This window comes from Rhea pennata, chromosome 25 (genome assembly GCF_028389875.1).
Source record: "Rhea pennata isolate bPtePen1 chromosome 25, bPtePen1.pri, whole genome shotgun sequence".
NCBI lineage: Eukaryota > Metazoa > Chordata > Aves > Rheiformes > Rheidae > Rhea > Rhea pennata.
The window spans coordinates 6,312,188-6,330,901 of NC_084687.1; the positions used below are offsets into that span (position 1 = coordinate 6,312,188).

Here is an 18,714-nt window from a genome sequence, read left to right on the forward strand (position 1 = left end):
TGTAAATGCTAGATGATGGAAACGTTTCTACTCAAAGGCTTTGAACTATATAATCATCTATAACATGAATAACATATAATACATATAACACGTTTGTAAATCTAGTAGCAGTTGAAGCCACTGCTGCGAGTAAAAGCCACAGGTCTGCACCAACCGTGTAGCCTCTTTTGCCTGAAGAGTTGCTGGAAGGAGAAGTGCAGCCACACCAAGCACCACGCCACGAGCAGCTCCCGCTTCCCAATCATCTGCTGCGAGGAGCACTGTGGGGCAAGGCCCTTTCTGGCCAGCTCCTCCAGGCAGCTGAGATGCTGTGAGAGGTCTCAGCTGTGGCCAGGGCTGGAGCAGAGCCTCAGCGGTGTTGTCCCAGCCCCTGAGGAAAAGGTGTTAGATAAAAGAAAGTCATTCTGCATCTCTGAGCTTCTATTCCCTCTCCTACATTGCATCCTCTGTGCCTAGCTAAAACCCAAATTCGTTGAGGCTGGATGCTGCTGGCCGTTGCGCGGTGCGGGGACGAGGGAGCCTTGGTCTTTGCAGGGGCGTTTTGTGTGTCTGGAGCTGCGTGCAGCCAGGGAGCATCTTCACCGCGCTGCACACCTACACACCGGCTATCGGACCAGACCCCCAGCTGGGATGGGAGCCTCAGGGCTTTATCCTGCAATGAGCTGGGCATCTTAAACATCATCAGATAAACAAATGAGATTTAATAGCTTAATGCATTGCACTTGTTCTGCCAGTGTGTTTGTTGAAACACAGGGAAAACGTGCAAAGAACAAGCCACAGCTTTTAGTCATAGGATTTCTACTGAAAAACAACTGCTGCATGAGGCGTTGTCCTCTCACGGCTCTGGCAGGCAGCTCAGCCAGCGTCACAGTTCCCAGCGCAATAAACAGGCTATCGTTCCAAGAGCACAGCGGAGAAGTTGGGTTTTTAATGCTGTTTTTTTTTCAATGGAGATTATTTACAGTTAGGTTCAGAGAAGCAATTCACTCAAACAAAACCTAAAATTATGTTAAACCACATTTAAATGACACTTGCACCCGTGCAGACAGACCCAGATAATGCAGGTGGGACACTGCTTTCATTCCTTTAAGCACTGTACCAATAAAATAAAATAAAATAAAACAAACCCTTCCCCTCAGTTACCAGTCTCAGCACGGAGAAGAGGTTGCAGTAAATTCACGAGTGAGAGGGTAGATCCGCTCTCTCTAGCCTGGTAGTCCGGTTTCTCTCATTGCACCGGGAGCCCTTTGGCATCTTTCGTTCCCACCGCCCTGTGCTAGGTGATAGTTGGTGCCGGTGTCACAGGGGAAGGTGACACGACTGCAAGCCGTAGGCACGTGCAGAGCTCTTTGAAGCGGTATCAAATGCTCTGTGTCTCGCGTGCAGGCGCGAGGGATTGATTACTTGCTCTGTCTTGTCAAACACTGTCTCAAGTCCCTGAGATGAAGAGATCAGGGAAGATTTTACTGTAAAACAACCACCTGCATACTGGTAGGATTAAAAAAAAAATGAGTTCAAGGTCTATTCACATTTCAACCTTCAATTCCGTGTGGGGAGTTTTACATACTGCTTCAGGAAATTCTGCAGGAGCAGGAAATACTAAAAAAGACATAAAGCACAAGTAGGGGCGTTAAATGCTTGACATTCTTAAGAAAGGAAAAAATTCTGCACTTAGGTGTAAAGACGAGATTAAAATCAACCCTTATATCCAAAATTCCCTGAAACCTGAGAGGGTTTTGCCATTGAGACTTTGATTTAACCATTTCGCTCAGCCTCGCTCCCACCAAACACGTTGGTTGTTTGGATCGAGGCTTCAGCAGCTTCGGTCTGTCTCTGCTCAACAGCTAAGTGGCACTTGCATGTCTCGTTATGCTCTTTTAATAACAAAAGCGGAGAACGGCAGCGAAGAAAGGTCTCTCGTGCGGTCAGCGGGCGAGCTGAGCGGAGGCAGCGGCGCAGGTCTTCGGTCGCGCTGGAGCTGGACGTGCTCGGGGCTGGCTGGGAGGTTCCTCCCCGCTCGCCGCGCTGCCCCGGTCAGGCTCCGTGCCGGAGCGCTTCCTTGCGCCGTTCACATCTCCGTGTCGGCGACGCCGTGCTGCCTGGCCGAGGGCCCGTGCTTGCAGGACGCTCGGCCGGTCCCGTTCTCCTGAGCCCCTCCGTTGAGGTTTGACTTCTCCTGCGGCTCGGGTCGCTCGCAGGAGGCCGCCGTGACCGTTGCGTTGTCCTGGCTGCCGTTCTCCATGTAGTAGGGGTCTTCAGCCTAAACAGGTACATAAACACCAGAGGCAGAGTTAGGGGAGGGCAGGGGCCGGCAGCCGCCCGAAACGGACTCCTCTTCTCCGGGACCCGAGCAGGGGGGCTGCCGGGTTTCGGTCCCTTCGGACGGCCGGGCTTTTGAAGCTTCCCCACCTCGAGGGTTCGCAAGCCGACCCCCGTCTCGGAGCACGGCTCCGCTTTCCGCTTTGTTTCCTCGCCCCCGCTCCCTCCCCGCTGCCAAAGCGCGGGACGGCATTGCAGCGCCTTTGCATTGCAACTCCTTCGCAGTGCAACTCCTCTGCATTGCAGCGCCTTTGCATTGCAGCTCCTTCGCAGGACCCCATCGCTCGGCTGCGGCAGGCCGGAGAGCAAGGCGGGGAGCGGCGAGGAGCTGGGGCGAGCCGGGGCCGGCCCCACGCGCGCGCGCGGAGCCCCTCTTCTCACCGCACCGCTCCGCTCCGCGCGCGCGTGCCGAGCTCCTGCAGCGCCGGCCTGCTGCCCGGCCCCTTCGCGTCACCTGGGAACTGGGTTAAAGCTGCCCCGGGCTTGCACGGGTGCTTCAGGCCACGAGTACCACGGGCTTTTCCCCGGAGCCCTCTGCAGCGGAGAGCGCCCGGAGGCGAAGGGCTCGGCGGCCCTTCGCCGTGCACCTGCGGCCGCGTTTGCACGCGTGGGCAATAGCTAACAGCGTCCTGGAGTGTGAGGGTGTCCGTGGGGGCCGGCGCGGCCCCCTCGGGGCTCAGCCTGTCTGCAAGGAGCGGGAGCAGAAATAGGAAAATTCCCTTTTTTCTTTCTTTCTTGATACGTTTTATTATCGTTATTGGTGAAGTGGGGGGAGAAATAGCCTTTTATTACAGCAGCTGTACAAGACAGACGTATAGCCCAGTTCTTAAGTTCTGTAAATGGAAAGTTAAAGCGTGTCACTTTTAGTGACAAATTCATAAGGTTTCGGTGTCTCTGGAGGGGTCTTGCCAGATGAGTTCTTACTGCTGAGCAGAAATAAGTGTTAGAGCTAATGGAGAGAAGAGGGCGGTTTTCCCAAGCGAGCGACGGCGAAAAGGTTAATTTTAGCAGGGAGCGGAGATTTCCTCTCGCCCCTCGCGCCCCGGGGGCCCCGCTCGTGCCGTGCAGCCTCCCTGGCCGAGGCGGGCGCGCGTCCCGCGTGGCGCGGCGCGGGTTGGCGGTACCGAGCGCAGCGGCCCCGCGCCCTAGCCACCGCTTTGCCACCGGTAAGCACTAACCAGCCTCTCCCCCGCGGGGCTCCAGCTCCGCCGTCTCATCAGGAAGTATCCGGCCAAGCCCAGGAGCGCCAGCAAGAGTCCGGCCGTGACCAAGGCAATCAGCGTCTTCCGGGAATAGTCCTGGTGGCTCCTCACGCTCCCCCGCTTCAGGGATTTTATTCCGAACTGGGGAAAACACCGAAGAGAGCCAAGAGCCTCACAAAGAGGAGACCCGCCCGCGTGCCGGACACGCACGGCGCTCTGCGACTGCCGGCAGCCGCGCGGGGTGCCGGGAGGAGGACCTCCTTAGTACCCGCGGGCTGCTTCGAAGACGCAGAGTGCCAGTTACGTGCTAAGCGTTATTGCTGGGGCTCTAGCGCTTTTTAAAGAAAATGCTACAGATTTTTTACAGTAACCATTTCGAGCATTGCTGCCTTCAGTACTTTCAACAGTGGTGCTATGGTGCTGCTGTTTGCAAAATACTGAAGTAAAGAGTATGTCCTAGATTTGCAGAAATGATTGGGATTTTGCGTGTCCAACCCGAGGAGCAGCTGGGAGGTCTTGTGTTCAAGGGCAAGTCCTCAGTGATGAGTGCTTCTCTGGCAAGTCACTGGTTGGACACCCAAAAGTGATTCTGCTGAACCCTTGAAACCTCTTTTTAGTAGTACCATCCGCAGCAAGGTGACACATCTTTGCTCGCTGGCTTGCAACTCCGAGCTCCCTTGGACTTCCCTGCCCTCAGGCTGCGAAAGCTCCCCGGTCCCAGCCTGAGCGGGTACCCTGCGGGCTGCGCATACACAGCGCGCATCCTTCAGCCTCACCTGACGTTAGGTCGGAGCAAGGAGCTCAGCGGTCACAGCCCAGTAGCTCACTGCTGCCTCTTGCCATGCCCAAGAGCCGCTTGCTCTGGGAGGTGGCACCTTTCATCAGAGAGAGGGGCTGAAACCATCTCACACCCCAACAGCCAACAACTGCCTCAGAGGGACACGGGCTTGGATACCAGCAACCTGGTCTGGGCTGAACCAACGATCCAAAACTCTCCATTCTCCAGCCATTCAGACCCTCTAGTCTCCCCAGCAATGAGCTCAAAGAACTTACCTTCTCCCAGTGAGATTCCTGGAGCATATCTGTAGCAGGCTCTGCAATTTTCAAAACAGGAAAGGAACGTTACAGGGAGGGCACCGCTGCAGGTAGTGCCAGTACCGCAGAGCCTGGCCGCTGCTCAATGCAAGGAAGCCGCGAGCCCCTTCTCTGCTCCGGCGGCAGCGCAAGACCCCGTGGCTCTAGCAAGACCCAAGAAGAAAGAGCTGTAGTTCCCAAGAGAAGTTACTTCTTCCAGGATGTAACTCTTTTGTGTCCTCCAGCCCTTCCCCATGAACAGTCCCTATATGCCCATTGCCCACACCGAGGTCACACTCAGCCATCTCAGTGATGGCTGGAGGGATTATTCCAACCAACCTCTTTCACCGACCAGGATGAGGAGCATGCAGTTACGGTCCACCTCGGATTTAGCGAGTTTGATCTGGCAGGGGGAAGGAACATGGTGCACGCTCTCTTCACATATTGCAGTCCATAAGTCGGATCCCTTCTGCTCTAAAAAATGTTTCTGCAAGATTTTCAAACAGACAGACATTAAACCAACCAAACCGACCAATTCTCCATCTCAGTTATACTGAAGATGCGGCTTCTACTTGTGATGTTGTGCACGCACATGCTGTGCTGCGCAGAGGCAGTAGCATCTAGCAAACCGAGCACTGGGCTGGGGTGGGAGTCAGACCTCCGGACCCCAGCTCATCACTGCTCTCTGCACTGAGCACGTCGCCTAGCAAACGGAGATGCTGATACTTGTGTCTTAACTTTATGAGAATAAATGAAATGGAGATATTATTAGCAATTCTTGCAAATATTTAAACAAAGCTAAATTTAGCATCTGAATTGCCTGGGCCAGTCCCTTCGATTTTTGGGAAGAAAAAGCAGCCCTGCGAGTCCCTATTGTTTCAGCATCCCAGGCAGCGTCTGGGAAAGGAGGGAAATAATAACAAAGGAGCAGTTTGCTTTCCTGTTTAGGAAATAACTTTAGTGGTTTTGCTAGGTTGTGATCAAAGGCTGGGGGAAAAAATACAAATTTCTCACATTTTAGAGCTGAGCTGACTCTTGGGCGGAAGAGGAAGAGACGAGAGGAGCCGCAGCCTTTCCCTTCTGAAAGCCCGTTTAGGTAGCAGGCGGGACAGGCCTTCTCCCAGCATCTGTTTTCCGATGTCAGGGGACAGAGCCCGGATTTGCTAAAACCGGCCGCAGGCTCCGCGGTGCCCCCCGGGGCGGGGACGAGGGTCCGCCGGGCTGCGCCCGCGCCCGCGGGTGCCGCCGCGTCCTGCCTGGCCCCGGCCGGGCTCCCGGAGCGAGCGCCCGCGAGGAAGGGCTGTGCCGCCCGGAGCGGGTCCCGCCTGGCTTCCCGCGTCCGGCAGAGCCCGGCCTTTCCGGACCGGCCCCCTCCGAGCTGGAGTTATCTCGGTATCATCAGATACTCTTAGCTTACAAAAATGCAGAAACTCATCCATGTGAGAATAACAAATAAATCATTTTCAGCTGTTTCTGCGGAGCTTGGCTTGGGCTTAGAAAGGCCAAGATGGAACAAAAGACCCAAGTGTGTGTTTTCCTTTCTCCGCTGTGGAAAGAACTCAGCCGAGTGTCAGAGTTTCCCTTTGCAATTAGCAGAGCTGGGTGCCAGCTCGTGGCTCATTGGCTTTGGGAAAAGTCCTTCCTATATCTGCTGCCTGCTCAGACGCTCTTATCTGTTTCCCAGGTTCAGCAACTAACATCACTTCCAAAGCTGGACAGTTTTTTCCCCTCTGATGATTAGTTGAGGTGGAGGCGAGAGGAGAGGCCCGCAGTGGGAAAAGAGCTCCCAGAAAAACAGGGTAAAAGTGCTGCAGTTCGACTCGTTTCGCAAGGGGGAAGGTGAACAGTGTGCGCAATCAGACCTGGCTCTATAATATATTCCATATATTAAAAATGCACCATTTATATATGCATGCATGTAACACATGCAGAATATAAATATGTATAAAATCCGTGCCTGGGAGAAGGTCTCTTCCCACTAGATGGCATCTGTGATCAGACTCTTGTACTCCCACAGGAGTCTGGACATGAATTCTTGCTCAACTGCAGCCACCATAAACACAAACAAATCTAAATGCCATTTAATAGGCAATTTACAGAGAGAACTCAAGTGAGGATTCGGTCATCCCGAGTGGTCTCAGCGTGGCTGAGCAGCAGAGGTGGAGTTAACGGCGGTCGTTCGGTGCCCAGGGCATTGCCAGGTCTGCTGTCCCGCAGGACCCAATGCCGCGCGAGCTGGACCTCCTGCACGGAAGGTTATTTCTCCCCCCCAACCCCAAGAGCGTCACAGCTGATCCTGCTCTTGCTTTGACAAACATTAAATTTTTGGTGCAAAGGACCAAGGGCAGTTACAGAGCGCCTGGGATTCCCTGGGGTCCCTGTGGCTCAGGACACGGGTCTCCCACCCTTTCCCCTTAGCGCAGCTCCTTGATGCGGCCTCTTTGCTTCCCTCCGGCAGCTGGCAGGGCAGGGCAAGGCGAACCTGTGCCCAGCCGGGGAGAGGAGGAAGAGCAGCAAAGGAGGTTTCCCGTCGAGCACGGTGGAGGGCGCATCAGAAGCTAAACCGACCCCAGCCGCGGGAGCGGGGGCTCCCCGCAGCCGGGGAGCCCTGTTCCTCGCGGCCCAGCCCCGAGGTCCTGCACCGGCGGTCAAGCTGCCACCGGCGGGTGCCCGCACCCCGTCCCCCGACTCACGCAGCTGCTGGCCTCCTTGAGGTGCAAGCAGATGGCTCCGGTGTCCCTCACGTCCTTCACCTCGTGGCACGTGATGGACTGCAAGGCAAGCGGCAGCGCGGGCGTTAGACCCGCGTGGGCTCGGCGGGGAGCGGGGAGGTCCAAAGCGCCTGGCAGCATTGGCTTTGCAAGCAAAGCGGGGCCTCGCTCACCTTCGAGCTGTTGCTGGCTCTGCCGCCGGGCGCCGGGGCGGCCGTTTGCCGTGGCACGCCGGGAGGGCTCGTCCTCGCTGCCGTGGGGCTGGGGGTCCACGCCGTGGGGCTGCCCGTCGCCGCCCGGGCTTCGCTGCTCGTGGGGGTCCGGCCGGGCGGGGGGCTCGTGCGGGCCGCGCCGGGCACCGCGGAGGTGGTGAGCGCCGCGGCGGGGGGTCCGGCTGCAGCGGGAGAGAGGGCAAAGGTGTGCGCTGAAAAAGACAGCTACGACCGCGGTGCCGCCTCGCTTCGCGCGGGAGGGACCCGGCGGGACGCCTGCTCCGCCGCCCGCTCGCCCCGGGCTGATTCCCGCGCCCGGCTGCAAGAGCCGCCCCGGAGCCCCTCGGCCCCCGGCTGCCAACGCAACCGCTGCGGGACCCGCCGGGGAGCAGGGACGAGGGTTACCGGTGGCTTCCCGTGCCGGCTTTGCCGCGCTCGGCGGCTCGGTGGCCGTCCCGCTGCTGCTGCTGGTGGTGCTGCTGCTGCTGGTGCTGTTGCTGCTGCTGCTGGTGGTGGTGCTACTGCTGGTGCTGGTGCTGCTGGTGGTGCTGGTGGTGGTGCTGATGGTCCCCGCCGGCGAGGCCGAGGCCGTTGAGGCGGGAGCATCCGTCGGGCTGCCGGCAGCTCGGCCTGGGGGAGAGGGGCAGCGTTACGGGGCGCCCGTCGCCGGCCCCCCCCGCCAGCCCTTTCCTGGTCCTGCAACGCAGCCGCGCGGCGCCGCCGAGCCCGGCCGCTGCCCGAGCCCGCGCGCCCCGGGGGGACGCCTGGGCCCCGGGCCGGCTCGCTTCGGCGCCTCGGGAAAAACAAGCCGCGTTTCCAGTTGCAGGCACAACCTCAAAGTAAATAGCAACATTCTCACTGGCGGGAGATCAGGGCCTGACTCACGAGCGAAAACATCTTTGGAGGTAAAACAGAGTTTGGGGGTCAAGCGGGGTCGCAGCGTAAAGGTTTTGCACTGGTGTGGCGCGGAGGTGGCACCCCCAGCTTTTCCTTCTGAACCGGGCTGCGTGAGCCGGTCATAATGCTCTTCTTCCTTTTCCTTAATCTTTCATATTCTTAAGATCTATTTCTGCTCTTTACAGACAGCTTCAGCACCTACTTTAGGGCTGTTGTTGTTTTAGATTCTTATCTAGAGACTAAAGAAAAAAAATAATAAAAAACCACATTGCTTCATTTGTATTTCTGCCCAGCGGAGCCTGAGCTCCAGGAAGAGTTACTGCATCCTTTCAGGCAAGCCTTCAAGACCCAGTAAGAGCGACCGATCCCGAGCAGCCGCCCAGGGCACCAGCGGCGGGGCGGCCGCGAGCTGCATGCACACACCCACAGTTCCACGTGCATTTAAACACTGTCCCAAAAGGCATTTTCCTAAATTGGGAACAGACGTTTGGAGCTGGGATTTTGGTTCTGGCACAGTTTTCCTTTAAGAGAAAGGTTTCTTCTCGCTGAGGCAGCGCTCCAAGGTGTTAAATCGCCATGCTTTTCCGATGAATTTTAGCAGATCGAAAGCAGGAGGCACGACTGCACGAGTAGCCAGCAGCGCTGCCTTGCACGCAGCCCTGGGTTTGCACGGACACCGGCAGGAAACTTCATCTCGGCAGAACAACGTAGCGCCTCAAACTCGACCTCCCCGAGGGCTGCGGCGCCCGGCCACCTTTGAGCCATTCCAGATGTTTGCAAAAACAACAGAGGTATTTTTAATCACAGCCCTTTCAGCACTGACTGTAGTAAATTACCGGATTACTGCTTGGTGCAATTTGTAACAAGTCTTGTCACATAATACTTCCTTTCCTTCCCGTTGTTGCAGGGTGTGCAGGCGCTTTTATACAAAACACAGCTAAGTTTTGTGAAGCCTTTGGTCTCATGAGATAAATGATGATCCAGATGGGAGCTGGATAATCCATATGGTGCTCGGCTGAAGTGGGCTATTTATCGCTCTATACATTCTTACTAGCTATGTTAAACCTTGCCAATTTGTTAGCATGAAGGGGTTGGGAGTTTAAAAGTCATGTATTAACCGCAGGGAGCGCCTAACCTAGCAGTGCTAGCACAGTAGGAGCAAAAGCACACAAGTACGCACTTCACGAGAGCGGCAGTATTTAGTTTTTAAAAAGTAAATTATTTGGGCATATATGAAAGGCTTTAAAAGCTAAATTAGTAATGCAGTTCAGGAATCATTCCAGCTCAAAATATCCCTGCTCTGCTGCCCCCCATCACCCCCATCCTGCTGCCTGCAGCCCCCATCACCCCCCCAACCTGCAGCCCCCATCACCCCCACCCTGCTGCCTGCAGCCCCCCATCACCCCCACGCTGCTGCCAGCAGCCCCCCATCACCCCCTGCTGCCAGCAGCCCCCCCAGCTCCTGTGCTGGGGCCAGTGCTATGGCTGAGGCACGTGGTTACGCCATGCAGCCCCCCAGGAGATGTTAAATGCAAAAAGGCTGGAAATTTTACAGCCCCTTTTGATTCACCTATTTTCAGAGCTTTCCTAACATGATCTTGCAAAAATAAAGTAACGTGCTTTAAAATGACAAGAAAGGAAAGAAAATTAAAAAATAAATAAAAAAAAGCTTTGCACAGCAATCAGGTAAAAAAGAAAGGGGGGGGGTGCGGGTTCGAACACCTCCTGCTTGGTGCAAGCGCGCGCACTCTCCTCCCCGCACGCGCGTTGCTGCGGGCGCTGAGCAGCCCATCGCCCCGGCCCGGCGCCCAGCCCGCCCGGCACCGACCGCACACACGCTCCCGAATCTCACGGCAGTCAACAGTCCCCCCAAAGATGAGGCAGACCCCAGAACTCAGTATTTCTGCGTACTTCCCCCGGACGGAAGCAGGCAGGACTGCCCGTCGCTTCGGGATCTGCTGCCGCGGCCTCGGCCAGGGGCTCGCGCAGCCTCGTCCCTGCGAGAACGGGCCAAATTTTACGTTAGAGGCTTCTGGTTTTTCCCTCCCGCGACATCACCGCAGCCGAGCGGGGCAGGCGCACGCGGGAGCCGCCACCAACCCGGGCAGCACAACGCGGCAGGTTTCCCCAGCGCGGCCGGGCGCTCGCAGCCGCGCGAGCCCGGGCTCGAAGCCCGCAGCCTCCTGGCCCTCATCCCAGCACAGGGTGTAGCACGGAGAGCGTTGCTTCACTTTTTCAGTCCCTTTTTATTACTTCATGGTTGTTGGGCTTGGGACAGAAATGATAGTATTTCCATAAAATGTAACCCTTTCAGAAATACTGCCTCGAGAAAATCTCTGCATTGCTATTCGTTTTTTAAGTATTATGGATATTCAGAGAACTAGACTAGGCGATTGTAATATTTACGGAGGTTCATCTGATTTTCAGGAAATGTTTGATTCCTACCACAAGACCAAAGTTAGGCTAATTTACACCAGGGCAGATTGAGAAGTGGCGTGAACTGTAGCTGCACTCTACAGTTTTGCAGGCTGCATTTGCATCCTCTCTTGTCATCTTAAATACGTCTTCTTCTAGGAAGCTCTCGTATCTCGATTACCGTCCTCCCCGAATCAGCAGTATTTTCTGTTTGCACAGCAGCCTTCTGGATGCGTTGGCCACGATGCCGAATGCGGTGTCATTACCACGGTCTTTACGTGAAATTGCAGTCAGCTCCACGCCACCGAACAGGCACTGAAACGCAGCCCCCCCGCTCGCTGCTCCAGCCGTTGTAAGGAAGTTGCCCCATGCACTATTTTCATGCTGTCCTATCGCCTAGTGGTTGCAACATCGCTATTTTTTGTAGGCAATACTCACCCCACAAGGTCACGACACAGAACGCAATCCAGAGAAGCTGCCTCCACTTCATTATTATTTTTAAGCTCCCCGTTCCTGCTTGTAGCCCCCGAGTGACCCTGGAGGCTGCTCTGGCAGCTCCCGGCTTTGCAGCTCTGCAGCAGCTCTGCTGAGCTCATGCGGCTCGGTGGCAGCCCAAGCCTCTGCGAGCACCCGGAGCGGGGTGGGCTCCTCCGCGGGGGTGTGCTCACGGCGCCGGGCGGCGAGGTGGAGTTTGTCCGCCTCGCTTCCACGGCTTTGCCCAGTTCCCAGCGATCTCGCCATCACTTAGGTAATTTTCTCCTCCCCGCTTTCCTGCCAGCACTTCAAAACAAACAAAAGCCCAACCATCGTCCCCCAGCAGAAGATCCCGGAGCCTTCGCCAGGCTTAACTCTTTCGTGAAAGCTGCTTCCTTCCTCACTCAACCGAAGGCAGAGACAAAAACGTGCTCCAGTTCAAAGCAGAGACCGGTGTCATTCCAGCCGCTCAACTTCCCGCCGGGTAAAAACAATCCGACCGAGCGGCAGTGGAGAAATCGCGGCCGCGCCGGCGCCGCGGGCGAGGAGCGAGCCGCAAACCGGCTTCGGGCTCGGCAAATCTGCTCGGCAAGTTCAGCAAGGACCTTGGGGTGTGAAATCCCGCCGGGAAGCAACCCCGCTGGCTGCAGCGCTCCTCCGGTCGGACAGGGCTACGGCGCAGGGGCGGTGGAGGGACGGGGAAAACCGGTGGGCAAAAACTTCTGCCTAAGACCTAGGGCAGAAGAGGGACTAATAAATAACTTCCTGGAGCTCGTTTCCATTAATAGCACATTACAGAAACGTTAATAACAGTACAGAAATACTGACTTCAGTTTTATTATCAGGCTGACCTTTACCAAGGGGACGTAGTCGGCGTTGGCTCTCCAGAACAGCCAATGTGATATGGCTTTAAGGACTACGGGTATGTCCAAAATTATTGATTTTTTTTTTAATTAAAAAAGCTTTGATGCTTCCATTTCTTGTTTTTAATGGCTAGAGACACCAAAGAGAACAGAAACGTCTGAAAACATTTCAGCCTTTTACAAAACACCTGGTCGTTTGGGGGGCTAAGCCCCAGGTCAGTGAGAATTCACTCATTTCTTTTTAGATAGGGGACAGCTCACGAGAGCCCGTCGCGTTTCTCCCACGGCTGCAGCCAGCCGAAAGGGCCAAGGAGGAAGGGGAGAGCGGGCGGCTCGGCAGGGTTACGTGGGAAGAAACCCTCATGCAACATTTCCATTGTGTACGTGTGCTTGCAGGACCAAAGTCCGGTTGCTCTTGCTTTTCCTTTTGGACAGGAAAATGTCTCTTGGAGGGAAACATCTGTACCGGGGGAGCGTGCTCCAACGTCTCGATAAAAGATTTCTACAGTGCCGGTTTAACTTTTTGTTTCTACCGAACGACAGGGCTGAGTAGCTCTGTTAAAGACCAACCCCCCTTAGGAAACCAGGACCTACAACCCTGTGTAAAAGGCGGACATGGCTCTCGTTAGGGGAATGCATGGCTCCGGACGGACACGGGTTTGCGTCACTCTAGAAAACCTGTTCAGAAGACGAAATAAGTAAAGCAGAGCAAAGCAAAAGTCTTATTTAAATAAGAGATGCAAACTTTTTTATTGAAGTGAGAATTTAGCTTCAGTAACACATGCAATTAAAAATAAACCCCTGAAACTTCAGAGAAAGCATCAGTGGCCCTGAGGAGAGAAGCCCAGCTGGTGAGGACCAGCGTCCCACCACACTGGGAAGCACCGTGGAAACCTGCAGGGCCACCGCTCAGGGACGAGTGTCCGGGTCCCCTCTTGCACGAGTAAAGGCAAACACAGAAATGCTTAGCAACTGCAATTAAGTGTTAAAAAAGAAAAGCGAGCAGCAGGAAAGACTAAAGCAAGGCAGCGTTGCTGCATGCTGCAGAAGATTTAAGCAGAACTAAATGCAATGAGAAGAGCATCGCCGCCCGCGGGCCCCCGTGCCCCGTGCGAGGTCTGCCCCCAGCGCATCCTGCTTCCTGCCTCTCCCGGCTCCTCCACGAGCAGCCATCCGGCCCCGGCTGCCAGCTTTACTGCACCTTTCAAAAAAAAACTACTAAAAATAGAGAGCTGGGCTAAAAATAGGGTGGGACTGGCCCTGCCAGACCGCGGCAGCGGAGCCTGGCGTGCTCCCGCTCGCGAGATCCGGCTGCCTTTGACGGCGGGTTTCGGTGTCGGGTATGTCTGACCCTGCCCTAAAACTCGGGCTCCGGCACGGGCCAGGCCGTTAAGTGTGGTGCAAAGAGTGATTTAATTGCGGATGAGGCAATAGACGTGCGGCTGGGAAGTTCTATGCCAGGAAACCGGCTTTCTGCAGGCGTTTGAGCAGGCAGATGGCATACAATGGGCTCGGTGCAGTCATTTCCCCGCCTCGTAAAAGCTGCTATTTTGGACAGATGAACTAATGTGGTTCCCACCATAGAATCACAGAATGGGCAAGGTCGGAAGGGACCTCTGGAGCTCAGCTAGACCAACCTCCCTGCTCGAGCAGGGTCACCTACAGCTTGTTAGACAGGGTTGCATCCAGGCGGGCCTTGAGTCTCTCCAAACAAGGAGAAGTGGGTGTCGGGGCCTTGCTTGGCAGGGCTGAGCGTACCCCCAACACCAGGGTTTTCGTATGTGGAGCACATATTTTATCTTCAAAAAGCTTTTGGAAACCTTAAAGAAAGATTCACAGTTGTTGCTGCTAACAAGGTCAGTGTATTTAAAATATTTCGCTTGGTACAACTATGCCACTAATAGGGCATCTTCAGAGGATAAAGTGAAACACATGCGCTGCTACGTTCAAAAAACCCATATGGTTACTATATCGTTTAGCAGCTTTATGCATTAAACGTTTGCTTCCCGGGACCCCAGTGCGTGGCTGGGCTGTGGTGGCTTTTCAAGGACAATTCCTGTAGTTTCTGCAAACATGTGCATCCACAAGCAAAACGGGTCCTCAGACCCGTCCTTTTTTCCTGGAGATATGTACATTTCTGTAAATACACAGTGAAAGCCAAGTAGCTACGGCAAGGGGACAGACAGAAAACCCTCAGGAGACGCCACAAACCGGCCGTGCTGTATTACCGGCCCTCGGTGCTTTCGGAAGGTGCCAGAGTCTCGTTAACCTCCTGGCTCCGTTGGCCGCTGCTGCACTGTCAAAAGAGCTTAACTATAACAAACAGCAGCACAGCAAAACACCAGTAAAAAATCATTAGAGCACAAGCCTCGTAATTTAGTACAAAGATTAGCTTCTCCATCCAGCCCTGTAGATTGCTGATTGCAATTTATTTCTCCCATTTATGGAAGGCGTACGAATGTGTGAGCTGGATTCATTACTTGGCTGTAACATCCATCACCGATGCTGCGTCAGGCTGGGCTTGTTGTTGCACCAAGCAAGTATCACCAGAGACGCACGCAGTCCTTTCAGCTTTAACTCCCAGGAAATGTTATCTGCAATTCTGTTTATTGTAACCAGTTTGCAATTGACTGCTCTCTCTCTCTCTCCTTTTTTTTTTTTTGGACAATATATTTGCAAATATAGCCCCGTAATGATTTGCTCTTACTCTTTGGCGGGCCCTGGGAGCGGAGGAGGAGCGGCAAGGCGCTGGGCTGCCCGCGCGTGCCGGGGCCGCGGCGCACGGCGCAGCACTGCCCCTTCGTGGCCTCGCTCCCGCCTGGGCCAGCGCCGTGGGAGCTGCTATCAAGAGGAGCAATCGGAGATGAGACCATTGGAGAGGCAACATTAACCAAGACTGGGGGGGGGTCTACATTGCTTTTATTTCCCGGGAGAACGCCCCTCCAGCTGCAATTTTCTGTGAAGTAAGCACAGCCTAAAAACTATGGCAATGTTTCTCAGAGAAAAATACTTTGTAGAGCCGCAATTTCTACCCAGAGCAGGGGTATTCCGGTGCTGTCGGAAGGATTTCAGCCCGCCGTGCCCAGCACTGCATGTTTGTCCCCTCCGTGGCCAAGCTGCCACCTTCTCCACCACCATCTCCACCAGCAGCCCAGCACCGAGGTCCCCGGGCGCAGGGGGGAGGTTGCACTGGCTGCTGATGGGCGCTGCGGCTCCCTCGATTACGGTTTTCCTCTGGATAGCTGCTGCTTCGCTCCACCAAATGCCTTTTTCACTGATGATGCTGCAGGGGGAATTGCTTCCACGGAAGGTCCCGGCACACAGCTGAACAGCCGCCGTCAGCTGTTTGCAGACTCCCCAGGGTGAGAATATTATCCTTTCTGCAAGGATCTCAAGCACTCGCAGGGAACAGACAGCACCTTAATTTTATATGGACAGAAACTGGGGCTGAAAAATTGATTCACTCCAAAAGATCCTGCTGGGAACCAGGCGGCGTACAGTGCCCTGGGTTCGCAGGTCGGTGTCTCCGACCTGGCATCCGTAGGCCCTTTGCCCTGCAAAAGTGCAGAAATACTTCTTCCACCCAGCTTGCTGGCCTGCATCTTGTGCGCAGAGCTCGGCGGAGGTTTTTCTGGAGGAGCCAGGCTGCCCCCAAACCCCATTGCTTTATGCAGCCAGCCGACAGGCTGGTTTCAAGCTCAATGCATGCAAAATCTTGTTTGTGTGATTAAAAACTCAGCAGAAGAGGGCTCAGCTCCATCTGAGCATAGCCGGGAGAAGGGCTGGGGATGCTGCTGAGGGAAGTGGGGTGAGACACCGCGGTGGTAACCACAGGTACAAGGCAAGAAGTTTGGGACAAGGAGTGCAGGAAAATTGCTATATTTTCTCTGCCTCCGAGAGCTTTTGCTCTGACCCAGGTGGACGGGGCTTCTCCGGCTGCTGTACCACTGAGGAAAGGATTTTTGGTCTTCCCCGGTGGCTCCGGCAGGGCGACATCCCCTTTCCGGTGCTGGTCCCACCTCGCCCCGCTGCTGGCTCGCTTGGTAGGTGGAAAATATTTAATGTTTATTAATTTAATAATTGCCTCACACCTGATTCCGGCTGGGGGGGCCTGGGTTGCACGAGTGGCCTCTCGCTGCGCGCGGAGCCAGGTTTTGCTACGCGACGAGCTGCTCTGGCTAATTATGGAAGGGGGAAGGACAAATTTGTCAGGCCTTTTGCTGGTCTTGCACACACTATAAAGCGCTTGAGGAATAATGGTCCCGTTTAGGGAGAAAATTGGAAAAACCACCACTGGGTGGCAGAAACACTGGTGGAAGAGCCGGAGCAAGGAGCGAGCGAGGCTGTTCCCTTGCAGTGCTTGTGCTTTTACTTTCCCCTCTTCCTGCTCCCATTTCCTTTATTTTCTTCTGACTCCGCTGGCTCCTTGATTTGGTCCCAGTCTCCCTGCCGTTCCCGGGGCTCCCTGTCATCTCGCCGAGGTTTTTTCCTGCTGTTTCCTTTCCGCAGAGCAGCGGCTTTGTGGCAGTGGGGAGATGGACGGATGCTGCCGCCCTCTGCTCGGGCTTGGCCGGGGCACAGCCACCAGCTTAAAGCAGAAGCCAGCAGCGGCTGGAAGGCGCGTGGCACGTTAACATGTGTTTCTTGCTGCTGAATGCACTGGCAAGCGATGCCCACCGCTGCCATGGCTCGGCGCAGGCAGGGGCTCGGCGGCGCGCGCAGCCCTCGGCGCCGCTCCCTGCAGCGCCAGCACCTCCCTGCCGCCAGCTCGAGCGTGAAACGTGCCGCTCGCCCGAGCGGGAGCCCTGCACGGGACCGCGGCAGCGCCCAAAACCGTGCACCCCAGCCCGCTCCCGGAGCCGCTCCCGGCTGCAAAGCACCTGCAGTCCCCATCAGGGAGAGGCCGGGATATATTTATAACCCCCCAAACGTCCGCCGACAGGGAAACCCGCTGTGGGAGCAGTACGGGCAAAACGGCAGGCGTAAAGCTCTGGTAGCCAGGTGCAAAAAGCAGAGCCCAATTCCTCAGCGCCCGGACAAGCTGACAGAGACGCTCTTAATCACCAAGTATTGCCCTGGCTTTCAATTTCACCTGGCGGTTTGAGCCCGGCCGGCGTCCCCTTTTGCCAGGCACTTTGCCCCGGGGCAGCACCGAATGTTTACTCATGTTCCCTCAACGCTGTTTGTATTTTTGCTCGGTATAAATTTAGACCTGCACAAGTGAAAACCAAGCTCCACTTTTGTTTCCCAGCTCCAAAAAAATCCAGCAAAAGCTCCTGCAGTGCTGCACCATCCTGCCCCTGCTCTAGCACCATGCTAGCTGCTCCGTGGGGCTTCAGAACTGCTGCCTGAAAGCACCAGAGAGCAGGATGTGGCCCAATTGCCTTGGAATGATTGTGCCAAGCTTTGCTCTCAGTCCGAGGAAAATAAGACAACTGGACCTGCCGGAGGAGCGGGCTGTCTCCCTAACGTGCTGCGTCAGCGTTAGCTTCGAGTAGGAACAGCTCCGCGCCACCCCGTGAGCACCGTGCCGAAACGAGCGGGCTCAGCGCCGAACGGCTCTGCAGACACCACGTCGTGGGGCAGCACCAAACGCCTGGGACCCGCAGCGTGTCGTGCCTTTGCCTTCTGCATTAGATTTATCCTCTTTAATATCTAATTGAAAAAGACTAAGATCCTTTAGTAAAAGCGGTAAGACCTCTTGTTCCAGATCCCCATGTTTCTTTTTTAATGATTCCTTAAGGGTCTCCATTTTTCTGTCACTTCCCATCATCCAGAGTAATTTCGGGCTGTTAGAGAAAGTTCATTGCTGTAATTGCAACCATATTGGTCATTAAAGTTGACAGACAGCTGTTGAAGGAGTCACTTGCTGGTTCCTACTACTCAGCAGATGTCTCTCAGCATTTGCTAAAATGTTAGCTTGAATTTATGAAAAAGAAGCAAATGCATTTTACCTTGAGGACCAATAATTTCAAGGAAGGGAAAACAACTCATCCTGGCCTTCATCTGCAAACAGTGTTTGCATCTCCTGCCCTGGGGACCAAGGTCCCTACGTGCACCCTGGACCCCGGGAGCACCGTGGGACAGCAGCAGGGAAGGGAGCTCTGCCCTGACTCTCTTTGGCCAACACCACCAACTAGCAAGTCTCACCGGACATTTCCGTGCTGAAGGACATTTAGGAAGATGATGAAACCTTGCACTGAAGGATCTCCAGAAGCAGAGCGGGCAGCAAGGACAGCAGTAAACTCCTCTGGCTTGGGCACTGCTAGCTCAACGCCAGCAGCATCGCCCCGACCCACAGCCCATACGTCCTCCCTGCTCCTACACCCTTCTCAGCCAACAGTTCGCTTTAATTTATTACTGCAAAAACTATTTCTGCTGCAAAGGCTGAAGTTGTCATTGGAGGGCTGGAGGCCGGGCAAGCCCAGGCCCCAGTCCTGCCCCTGGAGCTGGGGTGACTCAGACAGTGAAGATTTCTCACCAATATACCCAGCTTACTTAACAAATGTCACACACCACATGTTAGAAAATAAGGATGCACTCAAGA

General features: G+C 55.2%; 1 protein-coding gene across 4 annotated transcripts; it reads right to left on the bottom strand.

The window, feature by feature from the left end:
* Positions 1 to 897: 897 nt before the first annotated feature.
* Positions 898 to 12,026, bottom strand: CD34 (CD34 molecule). Of its 4 annotated transcripts, none has more exons than XM_062594764.1 (8): positions 11,269 to 12,021; positions 7,924 to 8,148; positions 7,480 to 7,700; positions 7,289 to 7,366; positions 4,935 to 5,082; positions 4,575 to 4,615; positions 3,498 to 3,662; positions 898 to 2,260 (listed from the first exon to the last, which is right to left on the bottom strand). In XM_062594764.1, the coding sequence occupies exons 1-8, from the start codon at positions 11,318 to 11,320 to the stop codon at positions 2,069 to 2,071; spliced, it is 1,122 nt and encodes a 373-aa protein (XP_062450748.1). In that variant the 5' UTR covers positions 11,321 to 12,021; the 3' UTR covers positions 898 to 2,068. The 4 variants fall into 4 exon arrangements, with proteins under 4 accessions (XP_062450748.1, XP_062450750.1, XP_062450752.1 ...); XM_062594766.1 differs by lacking the exon at positions 898 to 2,260 and adding an exon at positions 2,929 to 3,152 and having other exon boundaries at positions 11,269 to 12,026; XM_062594768.1 differs by lacking the exon at positions 898 to 2,260 and adding an exon at positions 2,929 to 3,242 and having other exon boundaries at positions 11,269 to 12,023.
* Between the last annotated feature and the right edge of the window lie 6,688 nt (positions 12,027 to 18,714).

Excerpts from the sequence above, each read along its gene's own strand:
- CD34 (XM_062594764.1), bottom strand. The coding sequence starts at position 11,320 with ATGAAGTGGAGGCAGCTTCTCTGGATTGCGTTCTGTGTCGTGACCTTG. Across the intron at positions 7,701-7,923 it reads GCCGGCACGGGAAGCCACCG|CCGGACCCCCCGCCGCGGCG; the intron begins GTAACCCTCGTC and ends CTCCCGCTGCAG. Across the intron at positions 2,261-3,497 it reads GCCCCGCGGGGGAGAGGCTG|GCTGAAGACCCCTACTACAT; the intron begins GTTAGTGCTTAC and ends GTACCTGTTTAG.